A 24710-nucleotide genomic window follows, 5' to 3' on the forward strand; every position below is an offset into this window, starting at 1 on the left:
GGTGCTGCAGTTTTAGCTGTGGGTATCTCTTGCAGGTCACCCTTCCCATCATCAATCCTCTGTGATTCAAATCAGGGGGTGGCTCATCCTGAATCACTGTAGTAGACTATGCAAGAACGTGTTTGGAAACTGCCACTTGGCTCTGCCACAGGTTTGTCATGGATCTCAGGAGTAACACTTCACCTCAGGTTATTCATGAAAACATCTGAGTGTGATGTTGACCCACTTCCAAGAGCTTGCAGCTGAAAAACCCTGAGCTCCAAGAATGCAAAACCATTACTGTGAATGGTTCTTCACAGGCTGAGAGGAAGATTCAGCCAGTGAATAGAGCATTTTATAATAAAACCTCTCACCAATATTGAAAGGGATGAGGCAGAAAAATAAGAAATGTTAAATTGCACCTGTATAACTTTTCCTTATATCCAAATTCTAAGCACGTGCTTTCAGAACTGCTAAGGAATGGGCTGTGGATAGAAGACAAGCAATCAGATGTCAGGTAATTGCAAGCTGCTTAACTAGTTTGGTAGTTACATGTCCCTTGGTTGAATTTGTCTTCAGGATTGCACCTGGAAACTTTGCCGCATCACAAGCAATGCAGAAAACTAACTGTGTCAGCCATTCTAAGTTATTCTAAGCCTGTGCTTTGTTCCACCCTTAATCAGTATTGCTTCATGAATAGGAGAAACCTGTTCTAACCACAAGGTGAGATTTCCCAGAGCATTGAAACTGATGCTACAGAGCTTGTTCTGTGACACTCGAGGGTTAATTTCTCTGAAGATACTGTCTGCAGATTCAGTTCATGGGGAGAGCTGTTATACCCACAGCATCTCTAATGCTGGGATTTATTCAGGGCTTGGCAGTACTCTCTAATCTGAGAATTCTTGTTTAGCTACAAAAATAAAATTTAAAAAAAATGTGCTGAATTGTGGATGGTACAAAGACTAATGCTCTCAACCCAGATCTCTTAAAATTGACGTTCTCCATGCTACATTTATTTTCTGGTTCTGAATTTATCCAAGACAAAGTCTGCTGACAGATCCTGGCTGTTTTCCTAATGCTACAGAGAGGGCAGCCTGACCCGTCGTGGTGCCAAGTTCATGCTCAGCTGGGCAGAGAGCTGGGGGAGGGAGAGGAGGCAGAGCACACTTCTGAACTGAGCCTGCCTGATACCACTTTTGACTGCAGTGCCTTTTCATCAACCTTGCTCCTCTCCTGCCCAGATTTTGTAGAGCTCTCTGAGCTGCAGACACATCCTTGCTGGCTGATTGTGAAGGAGCTCTCGTAGCCCGAAAACAGCGTACGGGTCCGTAACCTTCAATAGCTCAACACTTGTATCTGTGCATTGTTTACTGAACTGCAGACCTGCCAGCCAGGAGTCCTTGTCTACTGTCACCCAGCCATGGTTTGAAATGAGAAATAGAGCACAGAAAGCAATAACCTGCCTGTCTGATCCTGGCTTTTTTGGTAAATATAAATCTAGTGAGGAGAATTTCAGAGTTGCAGTGGGGAGAGTTTAAGAGAAAAGGGTATGAAATGGTAAAAGCAACCGAACCAATAACTCTGAAATCAACCTCCACCATGAAAGGACAACAGCTTTGCCGCAAGACGAATTTAGGAGAGCTATTTTCTGCCCTGCCATTTCCCCGTGACTTCCCCCGTGCACCATCTAAATGCCACTCAGCCATGAGCCAACTGGCAGCATTTGTGCTCTGGCACACTGGGCAGGATTGACCCACCCAGGAATACTCCCTGCCAGACCTGCTTCCTCAGGAGGTTTTTTCCCTAATTGTGTTGTTCCCAGTCAGATCTGTTAGGGTTTGAATGAGCTACAGCTCTGTGTGGATGTACCCTGCTAAAAAAAAAAAAAAAAGACATTAAAAATGCCTGCCCTTATTTCAAATAATCCACCTGCTGCTCACCCATTGAGCTTGTGAAAAGTGGGTATAAAAAGCTATCGGCTCTGGGAGAGTGGTATTTCCTTCGTGCCTTGTCAGGAAGAGGGACAAATCCCATCTAATGAGGGTGGCACTGCCATGTGGCAATACGAAGGAGTGAAGCAAAAAGCGAAAATCTTTTTAACTCTGTGGGAAAGCTACCTTTGGAAAGGCTGGTTGAAAACTGGAAGTGCAACTCTCTCATGGAGAGAGCTGACCCTGAATGAAGGGCCTTGAGATCTCAGGTTTGTTACTGACCTTTTGGCAGATTAATTGGTAAAACATCTAGCTGGTATCCTAGAACACGAGTCACTCTTTTTAGAAACATTATTATTCATTTGCCAGTTGCTTAAAAATTATATAACCAACAATTCTGTGCCAAGATTGCTTTGGAATAGAGAAATGCTGTATTCTGGTGCCAAGAATCTCACAGACTAAACAGAACCCACTGGGAGCCCTTGCTCTAGATGAGAACTCATGTTTATTTTAACATGTAAATAAATCAGATGAAAAATGGGTCTTTTAAATTCTTTTTGTTGTTGTTGTTATTGATGTGGGTCTCTAATGGGTGGTCTGCATGGAGGGGAACCTTTTGAAGAGAGCTTGAAAGGAAGTTGTGTCTGTCTCTCAAGACACTCATCAGCAGCATGAAGGGGGTTCTTACATGACCCAGCTTTCATCTTCTTTTCTTCATGATGCCTAAACTACTGTAGGCAGGGAAGAATTAGGTCTGTCTTTCCCAAGACTAATTGATTTGATTGTTTACTCAAGCATGGAGGTACCCAAGGCACACATCTGGACTTGGCCATGTAAGTAACTCGGTTGGTGCCGCGGCAGCGTGCGGGGCAAGGCTCGGGGTCATTCACTCAGAGCCCTCTGCAGAGGGGAACCATCAGAAAGGGCTGTGCACACTCTCAGGAAGGGCAAATGGAACCATCTTTAACCAAACAGAGGAGCAAGAAATGAATGGCCTTTGTTAAGGAAAGAAATGGAAATGTTTTCTAGTTAAACAAGCTGTCATTTAGGACTTAATAGCATGAGCGTGTTGGAGAGCCAGCCCACATGCCAGCTGTGCTTTGGAATAAATGGGCAGGGAAGGGGAAGGGGAGTGTGCAGTTCCTCTCCAGCACTGGCTTTTTCATTGAAAATCCTGACATTTTGAATTGGTGCCCCAGCTGTTTTAAAACTGGAACTTGAATCAGAAAGTTAATGCAAATGGATTTTCATCCTTGCTTTCAGCTAGGAAAAAGTACAGTTTGCACCCTTGCTTTTTTAATTTATGGGATTAAAACAAGAGAAGAAAATCATATATGTTTTTTTAAAGCTAAAATAAAATACCAAGGGAGATATCCCTTGGCTGCTTGCCTCTTCTGCTGAAGGTGAAACTCTAGCTACCAGTAGTGATATCATACATGGAAACCACAAAAAAAGCTCTTCTCTGCTCTTGGATCAGCAGCACATAGGTCAAATGAACTTGTGAGACCCTGGATTAACCCCAGCAAAGTCCATGCATTTTTTTTCTGCACTATCTGGGGATTAATACTGGTTCTGTGTCATGCCAGAATAAGTCTTTGAAGACCAACTCCATTACTAAATAAAGTCACCTCACCAATACTTTAGGAAATTATGTGTTCCTCATGAAAGAGAGCAAAATCTCAGTGCAAAACTGCAAAAATAACTGTTAAAAATTATAGTGCCTTATAAAAATTGTTATAGGCCCTAAAGAAAATCCCTCAGTGCTTGATTAGTTAGTGTCTCTGACTCCTTAGAGCCACTGTAAGTTGTGCTTCACTGATTATATATCTTACATTGTGTTGTGATCTTCATCCCATAGGAGAAGAGATTAGACAGGAATAATTTCATTCATCAGCAAATGAAAGTCTTTTGCAGAGGAACTCAACAGCCACTCAGCCATCTACAATGGGTTTGTGCAACATTTTCAAATCATTGATCCCAGTAGCCTGGTAGAAAAGGATTTTTCTGCCAGCTGTCTTCTGCTTTTATGATCTTAAGGGCTGGCTCAGGAGGTGGCACTGCAGAAGGGCCTGAGGAAGAAAGTGGAATACTACTGTGAATGTGCTTTGTGGAAGAGGAAGTGGGCTCCATATTCCTCTCTCATGGACCTTAGCTTCACCAGCCACACCAAGCAGCTTCCTGATTTTGTGACAGGGATGACAAAGCTGCCCCATTCCAGGCAGTGTCAAAGTGACTGTGGCATGTGCAGATTTTCATACTGTCTTGGCCCTTTCATCTCGTGGCATCCCAGGAGAGACTTAGGTTTCTAGCCTGGCCACAGCGACTGATGTTTGTAAATGCAGCTCCTTATTTTGCAACACAAACACTCAGATGGGTTTTTTCAGCATGTTTTCATGAGCAACATGATGTTCCAGGAAGACTTTTAAGGAACTGCAGTTCAGAGCCAAATTCAGCAACAGCATTAGAAATGGGCAAGTCTTCTAAAGCCAAAAGAGCCATGTTTGTATCCATTAGAGAAGAATTGGCTCTTAACATCGACAGAAACAGTTTGCCTTGTCAGCCAGAATTAACGACTGCTCTGATATGTACCAGGTCATTTTGTTTGTCATCTCTGGAGTACAGAAAAGATTTCAAATGGCTTTAGCAAGATGACTGGTACTCTGCTCCCTAGAAATAAGGCACAAATAAATTTAGTATAGAAAATTGACTGTTGCTTTTTTTTTCCTAACCAAGACAACAAACAATGTATCTCTTTGTGCACTATTCTAAAAATATCTCATCTCTGCAAATGTGTCTCTGATGTGGGAGGAGAATGCTTTCAGTTTGCAGCACTCTTTGTGTGAGGCAAGTGAATAAAAGCTACCCAGCAAATGCTGAAAGGAAAATGATTTTCCTAGCCTTGGAAGGGAAGAGGGGAGCTGATGGACTTGTGCCTTCAGGACACGGCTCTTTTTTGGTCAGAGAGAGGCAGAATCCATCTCTAGTTCTTAGTTACATACTTCATACATGAAACACCCAGGGTAAGAGGTAATTCTGTTGGGTACCATATCTAGTGGTTGTATAATGTGGGAAAACCCAGTGTGCTCACTGCATCTCTACTGGTGGTGCTAAAGAAGGGATGTCCATGGCTACCCTGACTTTGGTAAGGATGAGCATATGTTGAACTGTATTTCAGGTTCTCAAAGAACATAAAAGTGGAAGCAGTGGTGAGAGAGGATCCTGTCCTTTTAGTTCCTAATGGTTCCCATCTGATGTGAAAGTAATCTTCCTGGAAAAGACTGTAGGCTTGTGTCAAACTGGTTCTTCTTCCAGTGGAAACTAGAGCTGTGGGAGAGGATGAGAGAACACAGCTAAGGCTCAGTCAGGTGGACACTGAGACACTCCCCACCAAGGTTTGTCTACAGAATAAGCACAGCAGCTGACCTAGATGGCAGCTTGATCACAGTCAAGGGACCATGACCTATCCACCAAATCCTAGGACACCTTACCCTGCTTTCTCCTGGCTCATGTGTCTGTGTCCTGGTGCCAGTGCTCTCCACACGCAGAAAAATGAAGAGTAGGTGCAGATGGAGGGCAGAAATTTCATAGTGTCCTCTGTGCATCAGACTTGATTTAGTTGAATAATGGAAAGAAATTGGGGAAATCAAACCAGAACAAGCTCCCTCACTGTGATAAGTCTGTTCTGAGGGCAAGAAAGATGCTTTGTTGAGCAGGAATCTGCAGGATGATCTCTGAGGTGCTTCCTCTGTGTATTTGTTCTGCCAGTGGAACATTTGCTTTACATGTTACTGACAATACAGGCACAGTCTGTTGACTTTTCCAGATGTTGATTGTCCTGCTTTGAAGCTTCTTCCTGTTTTAGTTGTTTGTGTGTCTGAATGGTGGCTTAGATGTACTGCTTGTTAAACAAATAATTAAACATTGAGAGCTTTGAAATCCAGTATGTTTAATTAATGAGCTTTGCTCACTTGATGAAAAAGATGTGTACTTAAATCATTACAAAACAAGTATCATTTTTTCAGTAGTGAACTGCTACGACAATTTGAAGTGTTTACTAGTTCATTAATAATTTTTTCATTAAACCTTAAAAAGTCACTGAGCAGAAAATCAAGGCTTCACAGAACATTTGCTGTGTTGCCTTGTGTATTGTCTCCCCCAAACTCCTCCTCTGCAAAACCATGCTGCCTTATAGCCTGGGATTAGAGTTAATTATGACTTTTAAATCTTGCTGTACATTGGACCAAGGTCTATGGTGATGCCCTGTGGTGCTGGTGCTGTACAAGTGCCCAAAAAAACAGAACCCAAAACCCAAACCAAACCAAAAAACTCCTCTTGCTCAGAGGAGTTTCAGTAGAGCTCATAAATACGTACATCAGCTGCAATGCCTTGTGACACACTTCATTAACAGCTGCACTGGCTGCTAAAGCTGAAACACTCAGGAAAGCTGTATCTGCTGCATCTTGTGCTTTAAGTTTTATCTCCAAGTCTGAATGCATTTTGTAAAGGGCAGAGAGGAAAGCAGGGGCAGGCAAGGGTCACTGTCTCCCAGTCTATGGGGTTTGGATGTTAAAATGAGCTGCTAAACTGGTTCTTTCCTGTTGCACTGGGATCTCAGGATAGGTTGGGGGCCACCATAGGGAGATGCCCACCTGAGCAAGCAGCCACAGGCTCAGGAAAATTGTGGGACAGGGTTTAGGCTGGCACATTACACCTACAAAAGAACCATCCACATTTCTGTCATTGGCATCTCCCTCCTGTGGGCTCCAGACCCAGCATCATTCCTCTTGTGGGCCACCTGCAGAGGGAAAGCATCTACGAGAATTTTCAATTATGTGGCTTTTTTCTTAAACCAGACAGCTGAACAGTGAGCAGGACACAACTATTCTCATATCTCTTACCAGCAGCATGACCTGTGATGGGGTGAGAGCAAAAAAGGGTGTCGCAGGCTCACCTTCCCACAGTGTTCAACACTAGTGAGAGGTGCATTCCATCTCCAATTTTGGGCAGAATATAGAAGCAGAGGACTTCAGGAATCAAACAAATCTTTCCAAAAACTAATAAACACATAATAGCTTCTTTTCCAAAAGCCATTTGGGCATTTGCTTCAAATGGACCTGTCAGATTCCTACAAGCTTACTGATGAACAAGGCAGTGAAAGAAGAAGAGGATCTTCAACCCGAGCTCATCTGAGGCCTCTAACAAAAATCCTTCCTCTGCACACCAATGTCTGTGCTGTAATGAGCTACTGCAGTGCCAGTGCTAAAGCAGCAAAATCACCTTTTCTGACCTACAACAGCTCTTTGGGAATTGAAACACATCATGCTCCAGGTTATTAAATCAAACACTCCAGCACCAAGCCTTGCCAATGGCCCCTCTGCCATCATTAAGACATTTCTTCCCAGTGTGGGACTCTGCAGTACCAGAGCTGCTCCTCAGCTGTCTGGGAATCATTGACTTCACACTGGTGGTACTTCTCACCTTTAACCACTGAAAACTCCTGGCATTCCTCTGTTAGTACCATTGCAATTCAAAATGTGTCTGTGCTGAAGGAGTGGTAAGCCTGGAATTCCTGAGCTGACCCCTGGCTCTGCCTGTTCCTGATTCTTCTGCTCTAAAACCTTGGAGTACGCCTCTACAGAGGAAAACAGATAGTGCTGATGAATCCTGAGGCAGGAGTCAAGCCCTGCATTCCTCCTGATTGTTTCTACCATCAGTTGGCCAGGGAGAACATCTCACCCTACAGTGGTGGTGTTTCCACTACAATAAAAATGGATCCAAACTATCCCCTTTCCCCCAAAGCTGGAAACATCAAAATATGTGAAAAGCCAAGAGACAAATTCTTCCTGAAAAATTACTGTTCCCTAGGCAGATTTCTCCTGTCCTCTCTCTTTGTTTTATGGCTTTTCCATAATAAATAGAGGTCAAAGGCTGAAAAAAACCCATGGTGCATAATTTCTGCTTTCCCATGACTATAACCTTTAAGGAACAGCACTGAAATTGGTGAATTTACAGCAACATAGTGGAACTCAACATTTGACCTGCATTCCCATCACCTCATTTTCCATAGCAAAATGTTCCTGCTGAAGGTCAGAGGGTCAATTCAGTCCTCACCTGATCATCCAGGGTCAGGCTCCGCTTTTGTCAGGAGGGTTGAGCACTTGGAAAGAGAAACAAATATGCATAATGTGTGTCTTTTGTAAAAGTCAGTGTTTAGAACAAAAGCAGTGCAGGTATCTGAGGGTTGACAGGTTGTGCTGCCCCACTCACCCACACCCTGGGCACCCCACAGTGTGCAGGGACAGGTACTGCCAAGCTCTCCTCTCTGCCTAATACTCTGCTTGTCTTCTTTACTGCATTTAAGAACAGATTTCTTCAACTCTGATATGGCCCCACACCCCCAGCAAAAAAGCATCGTGCTGCTGGAGATCCAGCCCAGGTCCCCTCATCAGAATGAGTCTGCCCAACAAGCCCAGAGCTGGGCTGCTAATTTCTTCAGGCAGCTCCCATTTGGCTTTTAATGAAGGGAGGGGAGTGTCAAGTTGGACTGTGCTTTTTATTTACATGTTTTTCAGCTTATCTCCAATCTGACCAGGATGTAACCTTTTTTGAGGTATGTGAGCCAAAGTCAGCTGAAGTCCCTGGCTGCTTTGAGTGGTTTTCAAAAGCAAGCCCCACAACAGGAGAGAATATGGGATTTGAGGAATGAAGGGACTTGTAGAAGTATGTATTTTCAGGGTCACAGGATCTGCTATGCAGGCAGAGTCGTACCTACACGATTATAACAGACACCCCAGAGACCTCACACCCTCAAATACCCCATCCCTTCACTCTCAGCTTTGTCTTCCTGTGCAGCCAGTCAGTATGATTTTATCCAGAGAGATGTGTAGTTTTGGAGGATCTATAATCATAGGTGGAATCATGCTCTGAATTCATGCTTTCTGCCAGGACTGACTAAGTTGTTGTTCTTGACTCCGGTGGCAGAGCCACAGTCAGAGCATACTCGTGCCGAAAATAGAGGGAAGAATTTAATTACTATGACATATTGGGCCAGATCATCACAGCCTTTATTCAGATTTTGTTTGAGAAAACTGTGTTATTTTGCAGTAGTGTGTTTGGTTGGAAATGGATGCTTAAACCTCCTAATTCTAGATTTGCAACTTGAAAATATGTGGTTTGGATTCTCACTTTTAAAGACACATGGAAAGGGTGCCTGCAATTAGATCAGTACACACTACCTGAAATGATCACTGAGCCACTGCACAAGCACAGTAGTGGCAGTGAACCACACAAGCTGGGTGGGAAGCCAGGTAGATGTGAAACAGATGTGAAACAGCTTTTGAACGCTGAGTGTGCTGTGGGGATGTGCAGTCACAGCTCTCAACAGGGACCTCACACTGCCCTGTTGAAACTCTGTGGGAGTGCTGGGATGAGGAGCTCATGGAGCTGTGATTCCTGGGACTCTCCTCTGTTGTGACCCTTGCCTTTGTTTCACTTGGGTGTGGAGCAGCCTCTGGTTGGTTCCAGTTGCTAGGGGAAGGTGGCTCCCCTCCTCTTGCACCCACTGTTTTGCCACTGGCACTGTGGAATCACTACAGCAGATTCATTCCCAGCAAAACCCAAAGCTAATAGCTTTACATTAAGGATGAACCTGACCTTTCATTCTTAATAGCTCTAAAGGCAAAAGATCAGAGAAAAACACGTCAATTTTCTCGACTGTATTGATGTTCGGTTGTGCAAACAACTTTCATCTGATAGAAGGGGTCTTAGTTCCTCATCCTGAAGCTTTGTCAGCTGGGGGATTCAAACTTGCAATATACTCATTCATTGGGGGAACTAGCTTGGTTTCTTGGAGGGGAAGAAAAGAAAATAAGAAAATTAAAGACCATGACCTAGCAATAACCCCTGGCTAACCTTGTGCAAGGGGTAGTAGTGAACTACAACTACTAAAGTTTGATACTTTGATAGTATCAAAGCAAAGACTTGCATGGCTTTCCTGTCCCAAATGTGCAAACTGCTGCTCAGGCTTTGCTGTGTGCCATCTGAGTGGGGGACAGGAGTTTAGTATTTAAAACCAGGGTTAAAAGGGGCGTTCATTAAGTTATTAATAAAAAAACCCAAACCCTGGAAAAAATTCGAAGAGGAACTTGTCACATCATTGCACAGGTATTTCTTGGATTCCACAATCATTACTTTGACTGTTACAAGCAGTGTCACTGTTATGTGGTGGGAGCAGGGAAAATTCTCCACACTGAGAGCCAAGGAGGCTTTCCAGATCTGACTCTGTCCTATCCAAAAATAGACCAGAGACTCCCAGTTCCAGAGCAAGGAGTCATGGCCCATTTACAGACCTGGGCCACGGGGGTTTGCTGTCTCTGCTTGCTCAATTGTCTGAGCACTGGAGAGGAGAGACTAGAAGCAAGTGAGGCAGCATGGGAGAAAAAAAAAACTGAAGTGCAGAGCTCTGTTAGGGAAAATGTTTCTCTCTCTGGACTGTTCAACTCATATTAACCTGCCATATCTGGAGTTGAATAGTAGGAAGATAACACATTTGAGGACCATAAAGTGAGTGGCTTGGATATAAAAAGTCGTCAAAAGCTTACTTTCCATCTGTAACAAAAACCAGTTTAAAGTTAATAGTTCCTCTAGCCACACACATGATTTCACTTCTGGAGATTATCATGACTTGTATTTTAATTTGCTCTTTGATTTGTTCCTGGTCACTGATCCATGGAGGATGCTTGCTGCAGCATATTTTGGCAGGAATTGGAGTGTGTGCATGGAAAGCAGAACTGGTAAAACATTATTTATAATTGATCAGCATGATGTGTATGGGGTTTTTTTGGCAGCTAGTGTGGCTGATTGCAGCCTTCACTGCCAAAAGACCCAGCCACAGAGACCACCTGACAGGACACAAAAACAAGTTTGAGATTCAGTTTTTCCTAGATGGAGTGAATTTAGTCCAGCTTTTTATTAGAAGTTCTGCCTGATTTACAGAGGTGATTTTTTGGGTGGCTTACAAGAAAGCTGAGACCTACAGATTTCCACTGGTATCACCACTGCCAGCAGATGTAACTACCTTTGTGGCTGTGTCAGCAGTGCTTTTCTTTACTGATCACTGGAAGGGGAACCATCCAGCACGTCAACAGTTATCAGCTTCACCTCCTTTAACAAGTCATTGTCCCTTTGTGCCTATAAATGTGCCTCAGTGCCCACTGGAGAAGGCCTAAGGAGACACTCAGCAGGAGGGAGATGTTTAAGACCCCCTATACCCTAACCCATACAAGTGGAATGCATTTTCCCCCTCACCATTTTCCTTAACAACCTGCGTGGAACATAAACAAGCAAAGGGGCTGTTTCTAAGGGCAAACCTTATTTTTGACAGACAATAACATTCATGTGAGGTCATATAAGCATGCAAACTGCTTCCCCAAGGTGGTATTAATTTCAAGCCTTTGCAAGCTCTCAATTGCCTGGGGCTGTGTTGGTGGTGATGCTGGCTCCACCTCTGCCAGGGATGCCACTGTTCCCATGGCAACTCACCATCTCCCATTTTAATCTTCCCCTTCCCTTCCATTAGGCAAGATAATTCCCAGATACAGAGTGAAGAAACAGTGTCCAGGTGTGGTACAGTTTGCATTAACACTTGTTTAGGAGGAGGATGCCACTGGATACTTGCCCAATGCAGCCTGTTACAACCTCCATCACTTGACCCCTAACCTCTCACAGAGGAGGTTTCCAGCCCACACAGCGCTGCAGGGTATCATGAGAAAAAGCAGGACTGTGAATCTTATGCACATTCAGGCCCTAGAAAAGGCAGTGTCCATGGTCCATTAAGTTTATAGCAACTTCAGAGTCCTTCTGTTTCTTGCCAAGATGCTACACCGCAGTTACTGCTGTACCCTGAGCCACCAGACCCAAAGCATATGATCCCTGAGGCAAATCCCCTTTTCCCAGGATGCAGCGACCCATCAGCAAGGCAAGACAGCCTTTCCTCACCCTGATGTTGGAGGTTGCAAGAAGTAAATTGCTACTCTTGGTTTTGAAGGGCAGATAGAACCATGGGGGAATAGAAGTCCAAATTTAGAGACCCCTTGCAACCCCTTAACATTCTATGGTTCTATGATGCTTTTTTGAAAAGTCAGGTCATGGACAGTATGGCATTTGACAGATCCATGCAGTTTCCTTTGCATTTCTGCAGCACTTTGTCTGTTGAGAGATGACTGCAGGAGAAGGTCAAGTTAGGACAGAAACAGTCCAAGAGGCTCATTCCTGCCAGTTCCTTTCTTGACTGTAACCACTGCTTCAAATGACTTAGCTGTGTGCTCTCCTTTCCCCCTGCAGTTGGCCATGGGCAGAGCGAGGGTGATCGTATGGTTGTGTCAGATTTCCACGTCTTCATCAGGGACAGCTTGCAGCACATTGATCTGATGAAGAAAGAGCACCCTGAACTGCCTGTTCTCATCCTGGGGCACTCCATGGTAAGCACCATCCCCTTCCCCTCCCAGCAGCACCCAGGACATGTTTCACAGTCTGGTGATACTGTGGATGGCAGGAAATAACTCATTCCACAGCAAGAAAACAAAACTTCCAGGAACCTTCCCTTCCACTTCATTCACTGACTGATTTTCCAGCATGCTATAACCCTGAGATCTGCCTTGAGTAAAGACAGTCCTTAACTTTTCTATCCCCACCATGGCCCTAATTAGTGCCACTTGGAACAAGGAGTCTGTTTTTTAACACCACCATTCATTCCCGTGGCTATATGGTAAGTCTCACCAGCTCCCTGCAGCACTGGGCTTCCCCTTTCATTTTAACCAGTAACCAGGAGGTTAAGCCCTCCAAGGCTTTGTGAGCAGCATGGGGATGAAGCACGAAAATACCCTGTAGCCTCATTCTGTTAAACAACCTAACAGGAAAATGTACCAGGGATTAAGGCTGCAAAAACAAAGGCACTGATTTGGTGAACAGATCTGAAGCCTGATTCTGACAGCATGGGCCAAATCCCCTTATTCAAACTAACAGTATTCCCTCTGATGTCATTGATCTGCCCTCCCTGCCTTCCTGGAGGAGAGGAAAATGAATAAGTACTTTGGGAGTCAATCCATGCTCAGATAAATAAGTGTTCTTGCATAAGAAGGCATGGCATGCTCTGAAGGGCTCCCGCGCTCCAAAGCCGCTGTAACAAGGAGCAATTTCCCAGTGAGGTCTTTGAGATGCTTCTCGCTGCTGCTCCATTTAACAAGCCCCTGGTTCTCCAGCAGTGTGGAAGATCACCAAATATTTCCCTTGGCAACTAATCCTCTGCAAACTTTCCCAAGCAAGCCCACTGGATCCCTTCCATCTGCACCCCTCGCCATCAGCCCCTGTCCCCATGCAGGATGGCTCAGCCTGGCTGTCATTCAGCTCCAGACCATGGGCTGGGTGTTTGCTGCCAGGCCCTTGGCACAGCACGGTGGGGCTGGAGGGGCTGGGGACACTGAGGAGGAGAATATTTGATTCCCATTAATTAGTGAAGATTTTCACATGCCAGTGGCAGCACTGCTGTTGCCCAGGTTACCAGTGGCACAGCACGGAGCAGCCCAGCTTCATGGCATCTTCCCGATTCAGCACCAGTCTGTCAAGCTGACAAACCTCAACTTAATTTTCAAGTCCCACCTGAACTACCACAAGACATTTTCTTCTTACTTCTTAGTCCTTTTAAGTAAGGAGGACACAAGGCATCCCAGGGAGCTGACGGACATTGCACGGAAAGTTGAGTTCAGTGTGACTTGAGGGTTTATAGCATGAGAATAGAAACCAGATCTCTTCTCCCCCATGAAAACCAGACACTTCCAGTGCTTCTACTCCTCCAGCCTTCCTTGCTGACCACACTGCACTCCCAGTGGGGCAGAAATAATTGCTTGCTTGGACTAAAGCCCTTCCAGTAACAGGATTACTAAACAAACAAGATGTTGGCACCTGTATTAAGCTGTGGGCTGTTATTTTGCATTGCAGGGGGGAGCCATCTCCATTCTGACAGCTAGTGAGCGACCCAGTGAGTTTTCAGGCATGCTGTTAATCTCTCCTTTAGTGGTAGCCAGCCCAGAAGTCGCTACTCCCATCAAGGTAAGAGCAAACCCGCGTTGCGCATGGTCACCTTGCTCTTCTGCAGAAGGAAAAGTGTTAAGACCTCTGGCCTTGAAATGCAAAACCCTGCTGGGATCTGTGCCACCCAGATGCCAGTCAATACTTTTCTTCTAAGTGCCTCCCCCACAGTTCCACCTACTTTTCAGAGGGGAAGTGAATCCTGAACCTGTCCAGAAAAACCTATTTAAGCAAGAGCTGGGTACTGGTGGTAGCAGACTGTGCTTTCTTCACCTCACCCCGTGGCAGCCCACACAATGCTGTCCTTTCCCTTCCTCTCCTACAGCTTTCTTCCTGACTCATGCAGAGTCTGGTATAGTTGCAACACAGGCTGCTGGCTAAGTCAGGCCAGGGTTATTTTTGGCATTTGGGGGATGACCAATTTCTGAACAGAACTACAGCTCCTGAGTCCCAGAAATCCTTCATGAACCTCAAAAGAGGCTTCCAGCTAAATCATCACTGCCCCAGCTGCATCCCATTTGGCTTGGTACCATAACTGGTTCTTGTCCAGACCACCTCTTTTGGTTGCATTTAGGCTTTATCCCCCTCCCATTCACATCTGCCCTCAAGAGCTGTTTCTGATCCACAATTGCATTGCCCAGTTTGCCCTTCCCCAGGGAAGTTCTGCAAAGCAACTGAGCCTTGGCTCTCTCTTCCTTTTTGCATTTTTAAAAGAATAAACAACAATCCTAAAAGAAGCTGGAAGCAAAGGGAAGGAGCAGCTAAACCAGCAGGAAGGACAGAGCCTCTCATTCCCACAGGACTCCTTCCTTTATCCTTTCTCCTTAGATACTTCTCCTAGGGCTAGCTTCTTGTTTTAATTTACTTCTAAGCTATTTCTACTTTATTTTTTCTTCTGTGAGGAAGAAGACACATTGCCTCAGATTTCAGTATAATCCTGTCCCACTTTCTGCTGTAGCCAAAGCCATCTATGGACCTCACAAATCATTACAAGCACCAAAGGGTGCTTTCTAATCACCTCTTTGCCACTGAAGAAAATGCATTAAGACCTGTAGCCTTAAGATGCAGGACCCTGCTGAGATCTGCACCACCTGGATGCCAGTCAATATTTTCCTTCTAAGTGCTTTCCCATTGTCTGATTTTAAGAAAAGTGAATCCTGAAGTCATCCAGTCCAAGCAAACTTATAGGAGTCAGAGTAACAAAGTCTGGTTTTAGGAGGCTGGTTACTGGTTGTTCATGGGTGAGACTACATCTGGCATAAGTGTCCTGTGAGCACCAGTGCCCCTGCTTTTTCTTACTTGGGAAAGCAAAAAAGAATAACTTTTAAGAAAAAATAATAAACAGTCGGAATATGAGAGAGACTGTTGGCCTTTTCTTTCTAATCAAGGAAATTAAGGAAAATTGCTATAGCTTTACCTTTTGCTAGATGCTAAACCCTTTCTGAAACAAGGACTCACCAGTTCTGTGGGAACTAGCATTACTGTAGTCTGTTTTGTTGCAGATCTCTACTAGATGTTGCTTTATTTCCATGTAAGAAATAAGTGCAATGATGCATTATTTAGGTAGGAAATCCTATTCTCTAACTGAAGTATTTTGGAGGTGTTTATACAGTCTCTTTCCTAGAAAGTCTTTCACATGCAGTATTACAAGAGCACCGTCACTTTCTTTCTCTTTCAAATCTATTGTTGCATCTCAAAATTGATAAAAATTAATTATTCCTGAAATAGCTCTGCTCTGTCACACTCAGTTGAAATCATTTCAGGACTTGAAAAGGTATTTTCAAGAGGAAGGATTGAAAACAAGCAGAGTATTCCCGCATAAGATTCATTTTCCCATAAAGCTGTGTGGTTTTTTTTTTTCCCTCTGAGAGTCAAAAAAACATTTCATGGTGATTGTGCTTCTCAGGAACAAAGGCTTAGTTTTCCCTTGGAACTGGTATGACTTCTCAGCCCTGGGCCATTTCCCAAGGACCATTGCATTCATCCCTTTGCTGGGGAAGTTTCCAGCTGAGCAAGAATTTACCTTGGCCTGAACAAATGAGGGCTCAAGACAACAATAAGAGCAAACCAGATGACACACTGGGTCCTTCAGACCTTCCCTGACTGCCGAGGCAGCTCAGCAGCAGCAGAGCACAGCATGTTTGCAGGCTGTGCAGGAAGATCAAATGCTGCTCTTTGCAGAAACACAATTTCACCACTGCCCTATAAATCCTGTGTCCTGATGGAAGCATCCAGTTGCAAATCCAGTGGAGTGAGAGGGATCTTGCTGCCTTCCCCCTTTTCTTCTCAAGTGACCTGGACAAAATTCAGCTCTGAATCTTTGCAGTTTCAAAGGCAGAGACAGGAGTCACACACATCTTCTGGCAAAGGGCAGAGCAGGGGTGAAAGAGCATCTCCCACTTCATTTCTGCTATTGAATACTTTGAAATCAGGTGGGCAGGACAACTGCTTAGGAAATATTCCATGGTGTCTAATCCCCTGTACTGACCCTCAGCCTATTGTTTAAGGACTCACTACACAGTATTCTCTCTTTACCTCTCGTGTTTTACATTTCTGTTTCCATTTCTATTTCCATTTCTATTGCTTTCTACGCTGACTGGGCATCACGTTGCTCACTGTCTTTCAGCCTGAATCTTTTGCACCCAGCAACACTACAAAGGACTTTTCCTAAGGTGTAATCTAGAAGATAGTACTACATTAAAACTTTTTTTTTTTCTTTTTTTTTTCTTTATTCTGTTCAGTTGAGCAGAGACAATAGTCATCAGATTCAGAGTCCATAATCCTGCCTAGGAAACATGAAGGTGCATAGCTCAAATCATCACTGCCTGGAGTTTACATGAAATGAGGGAAACCCCATTCCTTCTTGGATCACCATAAGCTCATAGCTGCATTGTTGTGTAGAAAAATTCAGTTTTGCTGACACAGTGTCATAGCCAGTGAGGGGCTCAGAATACTGGCACACAGTGACACTGGTTCCTACTCATATCTACCAGAGGTACACTCGTGCTCCCAAACCTGCTGTGAGTCTTCACAGCTTTTCACTCCTCGATGACTTTGACTTCAACCTTGTGTTATTCCTCTAATACCATAATAATCTGTTGTGTGTCATTTGTGATCTGAAGTTCCAGGGAGGGCTTCAGAAAGGATTAGGTATCTTCAGAAACAGAGGGCATAGGGGACAGCCTACCTGCAAGTGTTGGCTGTGAACAGCACAGGGCCATAAACCAGACCAATGAGCACTAACTGTGTATCTTCTGACTTAAGCAGTGATCACTTAATTAAAGGCAGCTATCAAAGATCAGAGCAGAACTCTGGTATCAAAGTGCTTGTAGTGCTATTGAAGTGAAAGATGTTACCCTTTCTTCTTGCAGCAGTTTCCAGCCTGGGCTGCCCAATGCTATTGTGTGCTGTTCCCAGGAGACGTGTGAGCAATGGATTCCCTTAGCCAATGCACACACACTTGGCTGTTATTTATTTACAGGTTCCCTGGAGAATACTCTTATCAAAATTAGTGCAGCCTAGGCAACTCCTGCAAATGGCACTCAACATCACTTATGCACTGCAGCCTGAAATCAGAGCTGTGGCAGCAAGGAGAGGGCTATAAAACACCAAAACCCAGACCTCTAAGAGCTGGAAATTACCTTTCCCTATCAAAGTATTTAACTGAGTCCTTTCAGAAATTAACTTAAGAATGAGGCAAAGGCACAGTACAATGAAGTTGTGCTGCTGCATGTGGATGGACAGCTGACGGCATTTCAGTCTAGCACACCCACTCTCTGCTCCCAGGAGCAGTTTAAACACTTTCCTCATTAAGAGAAATGTTTTAAATATAGGACAGATCTTTATCCAGAGTTAGCTGACAATCCTCAACTATTTAACTCCTGTGCTGATTTCCATCAGCTCAGGATCTGGGCCTCTATGATCCCTCTTTTCCTCTAACTGACTCTGTGACTGCTTCCTTTCCTCTCCCACAGGTTTTTGCAGCGAAAGTGCTCAACTTTGTGCTCCCAAACCTATCACTGGGATCAATAGATCCAAGTGCAATTTCCCGGAACAAGAAAGAGGTGAGAACCTTAATGCCATTTTAAGTCACTGCATAGTTGGTATCTTGCTCCAGTCCTGCCATTTTTGTTTTAGAAAAAAAACCCCACAAGTGCTTTGCTAAATGAGGAGGGTGAAATCTGTGCTGGTGACATATCTTTGAAGCCAGTGGAACTGACTGCTCACAGAAGACTGTGGGAAACCAGCTGCTCCTGCCTGGGGTGTGCCTTTCACCCACAGCTGCTCTGGGTCCCAGACATGACAGAGAGCTACAGGTGCAGTGGGAAGGACATGGGAGCCCTGCCTTTGTCTCTGCTGCACCACCACCACTCATTACAGCAGCAAAACCCAACTCAGATGGCAAACACACTGCTAAAGTCAACTTTTCCACCCCTGCTCTTCGTGGTGAAATCCTGAAAAACCCTACAATACTGGAGTTTCATTTTCCAGCTTCCAAACCAGGATCACATTGTGCCAGATGCATTGAAGCAGAGGAACAGAGCATGCTTGAGCCAAAGAACTTGTTACAACATCTCCTGGATCACACTCTGCCTCTGCTACAGCCTTCCCAAACAAATGATATATTCATGCTGCACCCAAGAATAATACTTTAAAGATCTGCAATTGAAGCAGCTGTTGTAACAACACAGCTCCAGACTCAGCACTGTGAATGTGCATGGAACTGCCCTGGGGTTGAGTTTTTATAGTGCTGCAGTAGTCTGGGACTCATCTCCCATTCACACTCACTCCTGGTAATAACTGTGTCAGCCTTTTCATGCCACCACTGCAAAAACTGCTGCAACACCACCTAACGAGGGTTCTTCCTTCTCACTCTTGTAGGGCCAGTGAAAGGAGAGAGTCACAAGCCATAAGTGAATGAAGGTGCTTAGGCTAGACCCAGAACCTGGTGCATTTCAGGAAGCACCATTTTTTCTTGAATTATAGAAAATGGCACTCAAGGGTGTCTCAAGAACTTGCCTGGTGTAAAGTGGTCACTTGTTCCTGTGCTCCCATGCCAGTTCACATCTCACTGACAGATGCTGTAATTTTCCACACTGTTCATGCAATGGTTCATACCTTAACTAGGAATTAATAAATTGCCTTTCTCTGGGAAGGCAGCTCGACCAGCATTACAATTGAAGCTGAAAGGATCAGGTGCAAAGACAGTGCCAACATCTGCGTGAGTGCAGTGCATTTGGCCTTGGCATATCCCACATCTTTGGCTCACCTATTCAGAAAACAGGAAAGCAAAGAGTTTCCCAGAATAGCCTTAAGGCTCAGGGTTGTTTCTTGGCACTGCCAGAGGGGTTTTTGTTCCAATGACTTTCAGTTCACTCATCCTTGAACAGAGCATAAGATTTCACTGTGTTGGAGGTGGAAAGATCCAAGGAGCTGAGGAAAAGAAGACAGGACTAGCATGGAGTGTGATCATGTGCATCCGCTGATGCACCGTGTGCCATATGCTCCAAAGTATCATATGAGGCTGCACAAAATATATGCTTGGGAAGAAGGCTGACTCCAATCTAGCTGTAGAAACCTGCTCTTAATTATATTCAGCTGCCATAACTTGTTGCATATAATTCAGAGAAAAGGTTTAAATTAGACAATCAATTCACTAAAATGACACAGAGGAAAGTTTTCACATCTACATTTGTATTTAGAGGATCAAAGCAATCAGTGCTCTGGAGGAGGAGAGGAATTGGAGAGCTTTATTCCCTACCTGAGGAGTGAGTGTGTCTGCGACGTGTGGGCCTTTGCCTGCTTCTGCACTGATTTGTTATGTGACACCTGAACTCTGCTGCTGCTGCATTTAAAGGATGTTTTAAATTTAAAACATTTAAGGATGTTTTAAACACACCTTCAAGAGCTGGATCCTCTGCTGGAAGATGCTACTGCTGCACTCGATAGCTTTGTAGGAGAAAAGTGATGATGTAGGGACATCCTGAATAATAATACATTTAGGAAAGTGTCAGAGAGCTCCTGAAATTGGCACACAGTATTGACTGAGCACTTCCGTGTCGTGGTGATGTTAGGAATCACCACAGCAACCACTGGACATACTTTATAATAAATGCTATTGCATTGTCTTTCTAACCACATATTTGCTGCTGCTTCATCTGCTCTGTGATGCTTCAAGTCTCTAAAGCTTCCTTGGAGCTTTTCCTCTGCCCTTTCCCTTTCCATGGAGCAAGGGAGAGCCTTTTGCAGTGGATAAAGGTGTAGCTCTGCTTCCTCAGAGCCTGCCTGTAATGGAGACATCTTGCAGATGAGATGCCCTGTGTGCTGTGCTGCCTTCTCTCCTGGAAGTGGGCACACAGCTGACGTGGCAGCTGCGGGCAGTGACATAAAGAGCTTTCCTGACCCTCTTCAAACACCAGGATTAGAGGCTCCAAGCACTCATGGAAGGCAAGACAGCATTTTTGTCCTCTGGCTGCCTCTAAGCACACTCCACCCTCCTTTTGGATTCAAGACGCTCAGATTTAAAGCACACAATGTGCTGGGAACATCCATTATTTATATGTTACACATACTCTCCTGCCAGACCAGCTTTCTATTCACTAGAAATATTTTTGGGACAACATCCAAGAATTTACTAATGAGTTTGTGTTCACAGAAAGCTGTCTTCAGGGTGTGGGGACTGAAATACAGAATGATATAGAGATGTTGGTTTGATGTTTGCTGTATCAAACACCTGACAGAAAAAAGACAGCAAGAAACAACCTTAAAAACCAGTCCTGTTCTTCCAAGGATTGACATCACAGTGGCAGGAACCTCTTTACCCCACTAGTCTTTGTTAGCTGCTGTTGACTTGGTGGAATGGTCCCCCTGACTTCAGCCTTGTTCCTGCCAGTCCACATAGGATGAGGCTGCAAGAGGAGATGCAGACCTCTAAACAGGTCGATGCAATCCAGCAACCTGATGGTTGCTTCTGTCTTAGAATTACACAAAGATAAAAAGAGCTGCTGTGATGTGAGAGACCCTGGAGAGCCTTTGCCTGACAGCATCTGGAAGCAGTCACAGGCTCTCTTGGGATCACCTTCTGTTCTTGCCCCCTGTCTCAGAGCTTGGTGCAGCAGCAATCTTGGGTTTGCAGGGTTTTCAGATTGTAGCCTGAAAAATATAAAGCCCGTTCCCTGTCTTTCCTCCTTCCCCCAGAGAGCTGCTGCTTGGCACTCACCCCATGCACTGAGCATTAACTCTGACAAGGACACTGACTAGGACCAGGGTACTGCCCCTGCAGTCCTGATCATTTTGGTTTGGGACTGGGTTTGGTCTTTTTATTTTCCTCCTGCCATCGTCTACACAAAAATATTTGTTGGCTGCTCAGTAGCTAAAAAATCCCTATTCTTTCAGATAACAAGAGAAAGAAAGAAACCCTTCAGGTAATTTCTTGTAGCATTTATGGGGCTGAGGAGGAGGCCAGCTCACATGAATTCATCAACACTGTTTTTTTCCATGGGAAGGGACCTTCTGTCAATCTATCCTCCCATCCCTCCTGAATCCCCCCTGCAAAACCTCTTTTTTATTGCATTCAATTAAAAAAACAGGACCAGAAACAACAAAGAAAACAAGAAAACCACAACAAAACAAAAAAACCCCACACCAAACTAGAAAATAATAAAGCCCACCCATCTCAAAACTGTGTTGCTTTAGCACAGCACTGTGACATAGATCCAGATTAGGCCAAAGCCAGTTGCTAAGTAGCCAATGCAACACAGTGGTTTTTCTCAAAAAGCTGATGAAAGTCACCATGTTTGGCAGAGCATATCAGGGTAGATCCACCTGTCAACAGGAGAGGAACTGCACCTCACCAGGCTCTTGGTGTCCTGAAAGTCAAAGCTGAACGTTTTCCATGAGCACATTCACAAGGAAACAATTTCTTCTAAACACAGGCGGCTTCTTGCCCTGTTTGAAGGACTTTGGAGAGCAGGGAAGGTACAGCTGAACAGTGTAGGGGGTGGAAAAAAAAAAGGAAAAGCTGGAGATGGAGGTTTCTGCATCAACAAGCTGGTTGGGCACTGGGATGGTCCATGAGGAGTCAAAAGGACTGTGAGCTGTTCAGTCTCTGCTTCCCAGGGCAATTAGCAGGAGAAGGGGATGTTTACCAAGCCTCAATGTCTTAACCACAGTCTCATCTTTGCAGTTGCCTCCTACAAGCAGTTTTCCAGACCCTCAGCAAGCACATTCTTCTTTGAAAGGGAGATACCATGTGTAATATCCTAATATGATGAGCTGTGATGATTATCTTTTGTCTCCCTGCCAAAAATTACCCCTCACTTCAGAGCAGCCATAATCTTGCACAGAGACCAAAATATAACAATGGCCTTAATCAAATCCTAGAAACATCCACGACTTCCAAGGATCCCTAAGTGAGTTCTATGACAACTTGAATTTTTTTGGTCCAACTCCAACACAAAGTGGAGTGGCAGTACAACTGTCCCTCCCTGGACCACCTGTAGTACTGTGTCTGGGTCTGAATGGTGTCAGCCAAAAATAGTCCCAAATTTCCCCCCACAGCTTTCTCTTGCTGCACATAGGATGGACAGGAACCATGGATTCAAGCTGTGGGAGATGGTGGGGACTGGAAGTAGGAAAGTGATGGGGAAAGACTTGTAAGCAGCAGGGTGCCTCACTGCCACATCCATTTCCAGTGTTTTACATTCCAGAACATTCAAGATGACAACAGGGGAAACTGGTTTCAAACCCTCTGGCAAGTGAATGTATCCAGTGGGAAAGCCCCACCATGTACTGTTCTGCCCCCCTGAGAATCTCATCTCACGGGGAAGAAGACAAACTCCACCCCAAAACCTTTCTGTCCATACTGTCCTACAGTGCCTGCCTGTGCCTACACCTACACATGTCCTTGGGTGGCCTGTTGGGTCACCTCCTACCTATGGTCCCCTCAGGGCAGGCACAGGCAGAAGCAAAAGGACCTCAAGTTAATGCCTTCAAGGTGGAATTTAAACAGACTCCACTGCCTGTGAGGAGAGGAGGAGACTGTTTTCAGCCAACCTATAAATAACCATAATTTCTATAAACATCTGCCAGGGTTGGGAGAAACCGGAGGCTGTGCCAGAGACCAGCCCATAGTCAAAGCATTCTGGCAAATATTGCGATAGTGGGGTCTGTGTGGGCCGTCTCCACATACAGTATACAAATATTTACTGTAGATTTGCCTGCTGCAGTAACTACTCTTTCCTAGCAACTTTCTGCACCAGCTCTTGAGCATTTTTATCCCCTCACAATCTGGCTGAGCAAGTTGTTGACTACTTTTTTTTGCCTACCACCTAATACCATAATTTGCTGCCTTTTCTGTCATGCTTTGCAGCCAGAGATGACCCCTCAGCTTTGCAGTCACCTCTGTCAGTTGTCTGTAGGTGTAGGTCATGGTCACCACCCCAGGAAAGGGAATGAGAACATTTGAGCACTCAGAGAAAATAATGGCTTGGAGAATATCAGCTTTCAAATAACACAGTTTTCTGAAGAGAACTCTGTAAGAAGAGATGTAACATTGGAATGACAGAAGGGCACAGCAGAGGAGAAAAATGCAGGCAGGTGCCCCTGTGGGAATGGTCTTTGTCCAGCACTGGTTGTTTCCCTGCAGGAGCTCCTTTCAAAGAGCTCTGGCTTGAATATTTTATAGTGGTGTAAGAGAGAAACATGCAGCAAACAGCATGTCAGGTTGTGTGAGCAGTGCCGGTAAGCCACAGTACCTCGACCTTGACTGTGATGGCCGGATGTCCTGAGAGGGCAGGGAACGACTGTGCAGGCCAAGGGAAGTCCTGGCTCACTGCCAGGCTGATCTGCTTCTTCCCATATGCATGAAATATTGCTAATCTTAAATCACCTCTTTCTCCCTGCCAGATGGAGTCTTACACATCCGATCCCTTGGTCTACCACGGTGGCATGAAGGTCTCCTTCGTCATCCAGCTGATGAATGCCATTGCCAGAATTGAGCGAGCCCTGCCCAAGCTGACTTTGCCCATCCTGGTGCTACACGGCTCTTCTGACAAGCTCTGCGATATCAGGGGCTCTTATTTACTGATGGACACAGTGCAGAGCCAGGACAAAACACTCAAGGTCATCTTGCTTTCTTGATTGTTAGGAGATAATGCTGTCAGTGTTGGCCTGAGCACGACTGTGAGGGGTAGGGAGCCTGCTGACCTCCAGAGAGCTGGAGGCAAAGAGAAATGATGGATTGGTGAGGCTGGGCAGGTGACAGCCCCTTTCAGCAGGAGGTAGCCCAAGTCCAGCCCTCCCCTGGGCTCAGTGTGGTGCTCTTTCACCAGCTACAGCCAGGCTGGGGGCAGGGCATGGTGGGTGACCTCCAGGCCTGCCCCAGAGCTGGCTGTGTGCCTAGAGGGTGTCTTGGACATGAAGCAGCTTGGTGTAGAAGTAGAGCAAGGCTCATAAGCAGGTAAAGTCTTGACCCAAAAAGCTCTTCTGAACAATGCAAACTGTGTGAGCACCAGCCTTACCTCATGTCCCAGCGTGTAAAGGTGCAGGAAGGTCTTTCCAAAATGCTGAACAACAAAAGCCGCTTCACATCTGCTCATTTCAAGAGAACCACAGCTGATTAACCAATTGTTAGCACATGAATAAACCTGAAAGAGAGACTGGGAAACCAAGGGAAAGCTTTTGTCATTGGAAAAATAACTGGATAGTCTGAGCATA

General features: G+C 45.0%; 1 protein-coding gene across 4 annotated transcripts in view; it reads left to right on the top strand.

Moving 5' to 3' along the window:
- Positions 1–24710, top strand: part of MGLL (monoglyceride lipase) — a 101961-nt gene that overhangs the window by 73270 nt on the left and 3981 nt on the right. For 3 of the 4 annotated variants that reach the window (XM_015641018.3, XM_015641015.3, XM_015641019.2), the window contains 4 exons: positions 12252–12388; positions 13905–14015; positions 17969–18058; positions 23901–24116. In XM_015641018.3, the coding sequence (XP_015496504.1) occupies positions 12252–12388; positions 13905–14015; positions 17969–18058; positions 23901–24116 (554 nt within the window). The remainder of the gene's footprint in view (positions 1–12251; positions 12389–13904; positions 14016–17968; positions 18059–23900; positions 24117–24710) is intronic. The other variant, XM_033517505.1, reaches the window with a different exon arrangement.

Source organism: Parus major, chromosome 12, assembly GCF_001522545.3.
Source record: "Parus major isolate Abel chromosome 12, Parus_major1.1, whole genome shotgun sequence".
Taxonomy (NCBI): domain Eukaryota; kingdom Metazoa; phylum Chordata; class Aves; order Passeriformes; family Paridae; genus Parus; species Parus major.